General features: G+C 42.9%; 2 protein-coding genes across 4 annotated transcripts in view; one reads left to right on the forward strand and one right to left on the reverse strand.

The window, feature by feature from the left end:
* The window catches only part of cdc42l (cell division cycle 42, like), a 4,417-nt gene extending 2,591 nt beyond the window's left edge, over positions 1 to 1,826 (forward strand). For all 3 annotated transcript variants that reach the window (XM_071469736.1, XM_071469737.1, XM_071469738.1), the window contains exons 4-6: positions 1 to 9; positions 420 to 617; positions 743 to 1,826. The exon at positions 1 to 9 is cut by the window's left edge and continues 101 nt beyond it. In XM_071469736.1, the coding sequence (XP_071325837.1) occupies positions 1 to 9; positions 420 to 617; positions 743 to 832 (297 nt within the window). In that variant the 3' untranslated portion in view covers positions 833 to 1,826. The remainder of the gene's footprint in view (positions 10 to 419; positions 618 to 742) is intronic.
* A 655-nt stretch (positions 1,827 to 2,481) lies between these two features.
* wnt4b (wingless-type MMTV integration site family, member 4b) lies at positions 2,482 to 6,440 on the reverse strand. The gene is made up of 9 exons (XM_071469735.1): positions 6,090 to 6,440; positions 5,535 to 5,780; positions 5,014 to 5,167; positions 4,747 to 4,831; positions 4,508 to 4,639; positions 4,012 to 4,154; positions 3,765 to 3,905; positions 3,459 to 3,621; positions 2,482 to 3,350 (listed from the first exon to the last, which is right to left on the reverse strand). The coding sequence occupies exons 2-9, from the start codon at positions 5,621 to 5,623 to the stop codon at positions 3,181 to 3,183; spliced, it is 1,077 nt and encodes a 358-aa protein (XP_071325836.1). The 5' UTR covers positions 5,624 to 5,780; positions 6,090 to 6,440; the 3' UTR covers positions 2,482 to 3,180.
* Between the last annotated feature and the right edge of the window lie 3,413 nt (positions 6,441 to 9,853).

The raw sequence follows: 9,853 nt of genomic DNA on the forward strand, positions 1-9,853 counted from the left end.
AAAGAGAAGGTCAGTTTTTCACTTGGGCTGATGCTGGAGCAGGTGTAATACCGTACCGATACCGAAAAGATGGTTTCATGGCTCCAGTCACAGAAATCTAACTTTTTTTCTACAAAATCCTTTAATAAACAGCCAAAGCTTTCAAATTCAATTTTGTTGAAACAAATAATCATAAAACTGTATAAAATTGGTAGAATTGTGATGTAAATCAGGAACTGTCTGATCAAAGAGTAAGTAAACAACATTACAAATCTGACATTTACCGCCAGCTTGCAGTACTTGACGGTGTTGTGCTATAAACACAACCCCCCCCCCCCCCCCAAAAAAAAAGATATTATTAAGCATTGATACCCAGTCCTAGACATGATGGGGAAAGAAAAAAATCTGAATTTAATGTTTATATCTTTTTTCTTTTTCAGTGGGTTCCTGAGATTTCTCACCACTGCCCACGCACTCCCTTCCTGTTAGTGGGCACACAGATGGACCTGCGGGAGGATAGCAACACGGTCGAGAAGTTGGCGAAGAACAAACAGCGCCCCCTATATCCTGAGAGTGGAGAGAAGCTGGCGCGTGAGCTCAAGGCTGTAAAATACGTGGAGTGCTCTGCTCTGACACAGGTGTGTAGCAAGTTTTCACCACACTTTAAAGTGAAAGCAGCATATTCGTTCAAAATAATGACAGCTATATTTTTCTGTCTGAACTCCCCCCCCCCTCTCCCCCCCTTCTTCTCTTTCTCAACCAGCGAGGGCTTAAGAATGTGTTTGATGAGGCCATCCTGGCAGCCTTGGAGCCTCCAGAGACCAAAACCAAGAGAAAGTGCATTCTGCTATAGATGAACAACGACAACAAGAGATGTAGTGGTGTAAGAAAATAGGTGGGGTGAATCAAAACATCAGAAAGATCAATGGCCATGTTAAAAAAAAAAAAAAAGGACAAAACAAAAGGAGAAGGGAGGTACAATGCCATTGAGACTTATTCTAACACACGTGTACACTGATTGTGCCTTCAAAATAAACTTTGAAAGAGGCTGAGGCAGCAAAACTTCAGCATGCAGTAAATGCAGTAAGTGTCACCTAACTCCTTTTCTGAAAGCTTTTAAAAATTGCAGTGTTCTCTCTACAAATATCCAGGTGGGGCGGGCCCCCCCTGCCTGTCACTGTTGCGCCATTTTTTTTTTTAAAGAAAGATTCACTTATATAGTTGCCTTTGGCCTCCTCTGTGGTTTACTTCTTGTCAGTCAATTTGAGCTTTTAAACCCAGTGTAGGGAAACAGGGAAACACTTTAGTTACATTTAACATTAAGTTTTTAGAGAACTTTGTTTAGTACATTTAAAGGGCCAACTTAATGTTAAGTGGTACTTTATTTGCTTTCTTTTCTGACCCTTTTGGATTGAATGATGAAAGCACAAGAGGTTTACTGTCACTCAAAACAAAGGTAGCTGTCTGAAACGACTTTCTTCCAACTCCCAGTGACTTTTGTGGGAGGCCAAGTGCATTTTCACCAATTTCCCTTCTCAAGGTGGCTTATGAATTATTATTTTATTCTCCTTTTGTGTATATTGTATTAATTCTGTGACTCTGTTTTGGGAAATTTTTAGCAGTTATTCACTTTGAAACTTGACTTTTTATTTTATCCAGATTTTTTTTTTTTTTATTATTGCTAGACTACCAACTTTGAGTGATTGATAATATAACAAATTAAGTTGTAATATTTTCAGTAGATCTTAATCTTGATAGAGATTGAGATGATAACCTTTGCTAGTAGATTTCTGGGTGTTTGTAATCACAGGATATTTTTAATAAAAATGGTTTATTGACATGGGAAATAGCCATTGTTTTGTATGTTTGGGTGAGTATGCTGCCTGCACAACAAATCACAAGAGAGATCATTATATCTGTTGATGTTCTGATGAATGAACAGTTACGTTTATGTCAGTGTTTTTGACTTTCTGTGTATTCTTGAGGTGCTGAATATATTCCTTATACCTGTATTATATCCTATATTCCCAAGCAATCTTCTTTCCTCCCCTTTTGCTGGTGCTTTGCAAGTTATACTCAGTCTGTGTTTCATGGTTTGCATTCATTATACACTCGCTATATGTCCTTTTGCATTTGGCGGGAATGCCAGATCTGCACATCATGCACACTGGATAATCCAACTCCTTTTGGAAGATATTTGGAACATAAAAGGAAAAAACACAAATGTAACACAAAAATATGTGCAAATATCAAAGAAACAGCTTCATGAACATCCCCCAAGCTAAGGTTGGGCATTTTTGCTCACGCGCAGTCTGGAAAAGTATTCTCCAGCCTTAAAACAGGGACCCGCTCATTAAAACATTGCCCCTAGTGCCTCTAGTGGTCAAAAACTTCACAGGGTACCTTTAACTTTGCATCTTACCCATGCACCTTAATCAGGAATTTCAAGTAAAACAATATCTTGGACATGTCTGACCAATAAAAAAACTCAAGAAACATCTGTTGGATAAAACTACTATATTTATTAGATTTCTTGAACAAACCTATAAGCACTGCTTGTGCAGGAACACACAGAAGAGATGACAGTGAGGGACAAATCACAAGACAGACACTGATGTAAGTAGAAGTTACCCTTGCTGTTTGAGATGCCACTGCTGGAGGCTGAAGTGAAGTTGTACAAATAAATAAACCAGAATAGAGAAGAAGACATAAATAGAGAAAACGTTCAATGACCTGCTAGTCTATGATACAATGCAAATAGTTTGCATAAAACAAAAATAGTGCTGCAGTGTTTTCTGTGTTAGTCCTGGTTAAGTTCAGCTTTAAGAGCTTTGTCAGTCCAATGTGAGAATAACTGTTGAGTGTGTGTGTGCATGCATGCCTGGCACTGACCACTTGTCCGTGTTGAATAAGTTTAAGAAAGGTGGTAGTGTAATATTTGTTTGTATCTTACTCACTGTTGATGCTTTGTCATCGTTCTTTGTTTTTAAATGAGCTCTGACTTTGCAGCTTTTACAACAGAATACTCAAACTTCACTCTAGCTTCACTGCTCCCAGATGAAAATTAGTTCAACTGAGGCTCCTTTTGGCCACCATGTACAATAATTTGGTGTCTGTGTTGTCCTTATTCTGTCTTTGTGTTCCGAAGTGTCTGTCTAGTGGTCTGTTCAGGTCAGTTGGTTGGCTCTTGTCTGGGCCGTCTTACACTCTGCAGGTGTGAATGGTGACTGTGTTCTTGCACTGCTGGCAGCGGACTGAGCAGCACCAGGAAAACTTGCAGGAGCAGCGCTGCACCACCTCAGCCCGACCTGCCCTGTACCCTGGCCCACAGCACACCAGCTCACAGCCATCAGGTGCCAGCCGTGAGGTTCCTGAAGTGTGTTTTAGAAGAGAGCGGCGTCATTTCTGTAACTGATTTGATTGATAAGTTTGGTTATTTAGGTTGTTCTCCTCAGAGAAAGTCTTGCCATGGGTCTTACCGTTACATCTCCTACCAGCAGTCCCGGGGATACCGTTGTCAGGGTCGAGATGGCAGAAATCTGGAGAGGGCGCAAGGTATACAAGGTCTCTGGCAGCAGGGGGTTTGACCTGGGGGTCACGGGGCAGCAGGGCTGTCCTGGATCCTATACGAGTCAGGCGAACCTAAGAGGAGGGTGATGTTGAAAGATTGTAGACATTTTCAAAGTTTTAGAGGGTGTTGGGTTTCATATAAAGTATGTGCATTGATGACTTCATCACCTGCTGAGCTAAGGAATATGAAACAAGCGGAAGTTGTATTCTGATACCTCTGTGGCTCCATCAAAGCGTTCTTTGAGCACAACGCCGACACGCCTGAATGGAGGCATGACCTTCCAGCAAGTCCTCAACTCACAAGAGCCAGAGACGCCATGACACTTACACTCCACCTGCATGTTGTGAAGAATGGCCTGAGGATGACAGGATAGTGAATATAAGTGGAGCAGATAGTCAGGACATTCTCATAGATCTTAAACTGGAAATTAACAGGGTTTGTAAAAGAGTGCTACCACCAACCTTTCGACCAGCCTCGTTGTTATGGAGATTCATAAGCGGTCGTCCTGCTGACAGCCCCTTGGCTCGTTCTGGTTCATCCACAAATGTCTGGGAGAAAGCCACACCATAGGACAGGTTGTCACTGCACCCAGACCACTGGAAACCTGTTGTAGGACAGAGAAGTGGTTGTGTGGAAAACTGAAGCGTTGGAACTATTTCACTTTTCAAGTTGAAAATGGATGGCTGTTAAACCGAAAATCCACATGGGATCACATGAGGCCGAAACAACTGCTACACTGCTGGCTATGACTTCAGCTTTTATACATATTGCATTTAATGACCACAATCTAGTCAGTAATGCGAAAATGGCAAAATACTTCCTGTGATATATCTGACCAGGGTGTGGACATAAGTGTTACATACACAAGTTTCAACTAGCAGAAAACACTGGAGCAGTAGTTTTATGCTCAGTGTAGATTTACCCATTACATTTTCATGCAACAGAATCCAAGCTCACCCTCGGGGCTGACCCCCCTGACCTTCCTGTCACAGCCACACCTCTCCAGCTCTCCGCGGGTGCAGGCTCGGGTCACAGCCACTGCCACAGCTGCTGAGGACAAAGCATGCACAAAGGCGGCCTCACGAGTGCCTGAATTCAAAATAGAGCACAGGATGCAGAAAATCTTATTTCCAAGTGCATATGAGAGTCGCTCAGTTTTTAAATTGTGCATGACGTTGGTTCAGTAATGAGCGTACCTTGGTTCATGACTCTGCCAAACACGTTGATCCCACGTGGGGTGGTGGAACAGTTCCAGCGGCGATTCCTGAACTGATGCTGGCACTGAGTTAGACAGTGACATGCAGAACAGAGAGATAAGGGGCTATTGTGCAAAATCTAACAGTTCCAATGCTATAATAATAACAACAACATAGTGTAGTAGAAACTGCTGCGGGGTGTGAGACAAAAAATAATCAGATAATGATGATGCGTAACCCCTGAGACTATGTGCACACTGGCCATACCTCTTCTATGACCATCTCTGCTGCTTTGCGTACGGACTCCATGACCTCCCCCCGTGCCCTGCACACCCCCACCTGTCCAGGGGTCAGCCCCCTCAGCCGTGCACATGGGGCAGCACCGGACACAGGCCTGGAGCGAGGCAGCCTCGCCAGGGAGCTGGGGCAGAAAAATGGGGAGTGGTATAGTGACTCACAGCAGATTTAGAGGGCAAAAAAGGAAGATGTATAATTAAGTAGAGAGAGGTAGAGAAAGAAGAAGAGCAGAGAGGGGACAATAAGGATGAAGAGGTAACGACCGGGCAGAGTTTTAAACAGGACAGAAACAAGGGCAGGACCAGGCGAAGAAGACGGAGAGGGCACAGTGACGGCAAAGAGAAAGAAAAGAGAAAAGGTCACCAGGAGTGAGACAAAGAAAGAGAGGGGAGCAACTGAAAGAGATTTAGAGACATGTCACCATCTTTTAAAAGTTATAGCATGACAAACAAACTCCCTCTTTCTCTTCCTCCCTCGCACGCTAGACTTACAGCCAGTTGGTTGCCATGGTGGGGTGGGTTGCCCATAGCAACAGGAGGAGGAGTGGTGCCGTGAGATTGACAGTGGAGACAGTTGGCATCAGACTGTCTGTCTGTCTGTCCGTCTCTGTGCGTCAGGCTGGGTCTTTGGACAGCGCGCTGCCCGTCTCCACAGTTGAAGTGATCTGTCTGTCTGTGAGTTTGGTGTGGTGTTGGTTTATGTGTCTGGTCCAGGGTCTGGGGATGATCCCCTCATATCTGTTGAAACAACAGGTTAACACATTAGTGACAAATCCACTGCTGAAATTGTTAATCACCCAGTTCTATAAGACATTTAAAAAATCTTCAATTAAACAATAAATGCCTCATTATTTTATCAGTGCTTAAGTTTATGTGAGTGTCCTGTGCAGCTTTCGAAGTTGCAATATTAGACAAAACATTTGTCAAGACTGTACAGATTCAGATTTGGTATACAACCAAAATGTGTCATATTCATGATTTTTTTTTTTTCCTGCAATTCCCAGTCAAAATGTTGTTCCAGTTCGCCAAAGCAACACTGATTCTTACCAGTTCATAGTCCTGTGATTTCCAGTTATTCTTCCCCTGTGTTTGACCAAATTTTGTCCAAATTTTAATCAGCAAAGTCGTTCATCAGTTTCTTCTCTAGTACCATCAGTGACAGCAAAAGCATGCTCACAGGACTGTTTTACGAACTACAGGCAAAACTCATCCTTTTATATTCAAAAATTAGTCCTCATGTCCAATTTAATTGGACAGCTTAGTGAAATCTAACCCCAGAAACAAATCTTAAAATCCAGAAGTCCTAATAAAAGCCTAATAACATTGTGTCCGCAGGTACTTGGTTCAGTCCGAGGAAAATAAATGTGTCCATTCCAGGTGGAAACAGCAAGAATGAGTGAGAGAAGTGAGATGGGAGTGATGGGTTATAAAGGAGGTAGAGAGTGAGGGTGGGAGAGAGAGGACAGGCGTGATCCTGGGTGTGGAGTGATGCCGAGGGAGGAGGAGGCTTTGAAAAAGGATAATAGTTGTACTACATAAGTATTTAGAGTGTAAGTATGCCCTATTGTGTTTGTTTGGCGTGAGACCTCAAATCTGAGCCTGTGCTGGAGACAGAGGGCTACAGTCTTCTAAATGATTATCTCAAACGTAATAATGTGTCCCATTATTTCCTAATGTGTGTATGCACGCTCATGTGTGTCTGCTGGAGTGCTTTTGTTACAGAGAAACTCCAAACAGAGAACACAAATTCCACTCTTTTGTTTCTTTTACTGAAATTTTCAATATGAGTACTGATTGACGTGAGGTGTCCTGCAAAATGCTCACATGAAAAACAATGACAAAGCATTTCTGTTTCCGCGTGTGTGCATATGCATGTGAGAAAGTCTCTTACCTAATGTTTAATTTTCCCAAACTTTGTTGCTCATTTTACGAGCCCCCCTCCCGCCCCCCTCCCCTCCCCTTCTACTATCTCCCCTGCATTTGCCCTCTCGTTCTCCCTCTCTCCCACTCCCTGTATTGTCTTAGAAGAAGGGGTGACATTTAGACAAGGGGAAGAAAACACACTGCCGACAAATATTGGAACTGAGGCAAATAAATCACAAGATAGGAGGGAAAGGAGGGCACAAGGAGAGAGCGGATCGGTGTTACACAGGGGTTAGGAAAAAGCAGCAAAGAATAACAAAGCAGGTTTGTGAAACATAAATGGAATTACATTATGTGTGTGGATTTAATGTTTGAGAAAAGTCCCTAAAATACTATTTACCTATTGATTTGTGCCAAAGTGTAACACTGGGGAAAAGCCAGCATAACATAAACTATATTGCATGATTTTTTTTTCTTCTATAATTTAAAACAATTAAATGTGTGATTTAAATGTAGCGTATCTGCACATAATCACATTAATCCCACCACAGCCTATGCAGCAGTCATCTAGCGTAGAGCCATAATAATCAACTGCAGTTGGTCAGCTACTTTGCTAAACTAGGCTAGTTAGCTTTTAGTGAACTAGTTAATCTGGTGTTACATTCTTTTCTCCATTATGATTATATGTAGATGCAGCTTGTGCCTTATTCATGGGGTATAACAAACTCAATTACTAAGATACTGAAGCATCAAAATTAAATTTTTCAGTTACAGGTAGGAAAAATTGGGAACGTTAGCTTTAGGGCTAGCTGTGGCTGTCTTACCAGCAGGCTTTAACTACAGAGGACAGTCACTGCAGTAAGTTTTTACCTAGCTTTTGTCTTCACGGTTTACAAACTACAAATTTCTACGAGATGACAATTTTTGACTAGATGTCAGACTCTTATGCTAACTCAATTTTGAACAAATTGTAGTGACTGCATTTTGGCTTTGTTACATTTATGATTTATGTTTTTATCCATGCTTATTTTATGGGTATTTATCTTGTATCCTTTGTAATCAGCATTGGTTGATTAGGATGGGGGCACTAATTTCCATAATTTTATCAATATTGAACCTTGAAGACTTTTCATTTTTAAATCTCAGAGGCCATTCAAGTAAAAAAATTGAGGATTGTGCTACAGTCTTGTTGCACCTGACGAAACAAACTTATTTCTTGCTCAGCCCCAGTCCAGGATTTGATGACCAATTTATCTGAACCCTTTGACACCCAGTTCCTCAGAAATGGTCATCCCATCCACACACCCTCTCAGTCTCTCTCTCATACACACACACACACACACACACTTTCCTCTGTCTATATCTGTAAAGACAGGTTTCTTCTAGGCCCCCGTCCCTCCTTTTTTGTCCTCTTCATGTCGTATTCCTCCTTTGTGTCCCCTGTTTCTCCAAGTGACGTCTTCCTCTGTCTCCCACAGCAACGCCATGGTGATGAGCTGGCCACTGTCATGTCCGGCGCCTCTGTTGTGCTCATCCCTTCACCCCTCTCTCGTAAATAACTTGCCCTCTTTTTTTTTTTTTTTTATCTTTATCTTTCCCCCGTTTTGTGGACATTTTATCATGCTGACATGGTCTGGTACTGATTGACTGTAGCCAGGTTGCAGAGCCTAAAGAGATGCTTGTTAAAGCTTCAGCATGACATATACATAGAGATGACTTGCATTCCCTCGGTTATAGTGGGAGGCAGCAGCAGACTTTGAGAGACTGTGAGGTGGGGCAACCGAACTGGTCTTACTTTGTCCACTGATGCTAACCATGGGATGGATGATTGGCCTCATTCAGAGATGATTGCCTCAGGGTAACTCTGGACTTCATGAACACACCCCCCCCCCCCAAGGTCATTATGAGATAGGAGTGTGACCCACCACCTTTTGCTCTCTCCTTCATTCACATTGGTACTTCTGTGCACTCGAGGGCTACCTGCCTCAGCAGCAGAGTGCAGATGGAATAATCATATCAAGCAGGAACATGACTGCCGTGCATGAGCACGCTCACATTGCTCAGGCATCTCTGCCAACAAAGAACCGAATGCACTGCTGTGTATGAATGTGTGCGGAGCGTGTGCATGAATATTATGGGATGGCGGGCGGTGGTGTTGTCAGGCAGGGAAGTGGGGGCGGCAGAGTGGGTGGTGAGCTGTGTGCACATGGGGGGAGGGGGCAGAGGGAATGGACGACCCATGAATATTATGGAGTGATAGTGGTGTTGGGGGGGGGCTGTGGCACGGGAGGTGTATAGTATGTGCGTGAGGTGGAAAGATAGCTGTGTATATGGGATAGAAGGAGAAGGAGGAGGTGTTGGTGACGGCGTTGCACGTGAGCTCATGTGTACGCGCATACATGCATGTGTAAGGGGCATTCAAGCGATAGTAACAGACAACGGCCAGACATAGGCCTTTGTTGCTATGCTATCTGCATGTACCGTACTGTGGGGAATATTGCAGAGTGGCCATTGAAGTGCAGGAAGCAGTGGAAGGCCTTTTTGACCGCCCCAGCCCTGTTCATGCAGAAAATACAATCTCTGATACAAGAGGAATCTTTGTTTCTATGAACAAGAAAAGACCAAAATGGATGCAGCTTATGTATGAAATACTATTTTTTACCACCCATAAATCCACCCCTGGCCTTCAGGCAGCAAAGCACAGACATACAAGTCAAAAGGTTTACTCTGCAGAGGAAGTTAATGATTACATGCCTGTTTAACAGTGAAGAATTTAATAATATCGTTCTTACTCTAGAGTTTTATTATATAAAATTAAAGTAAAATGAATAGTAATCCATGGTCATCCATCTCACTTACGCCTTAACAAGCAGCAGTCTGTCAGTTGGTCAGTCAGTCAAATCAAACTTATGATGTGCAGTCAAGCATTGTTCAAACCAGCTGAACTT

This window comes from Trachinotus anak, unplaced genomic scaffold (genome assembly GCF_046630095.1).
Source record: "Trachinotus anak isolate AG129_WGS33_773 ecotype Australia unplaced genomic scaffold, CSIRO_AGI_Tana_v1 ptg000032l, whole genome shotgun sequence".
NCBI lineage: Eukaryota > Metazoa > Chordata > Actinopteri > Carangiformes > Carangidae > Trachinotus > Trachinotus anak.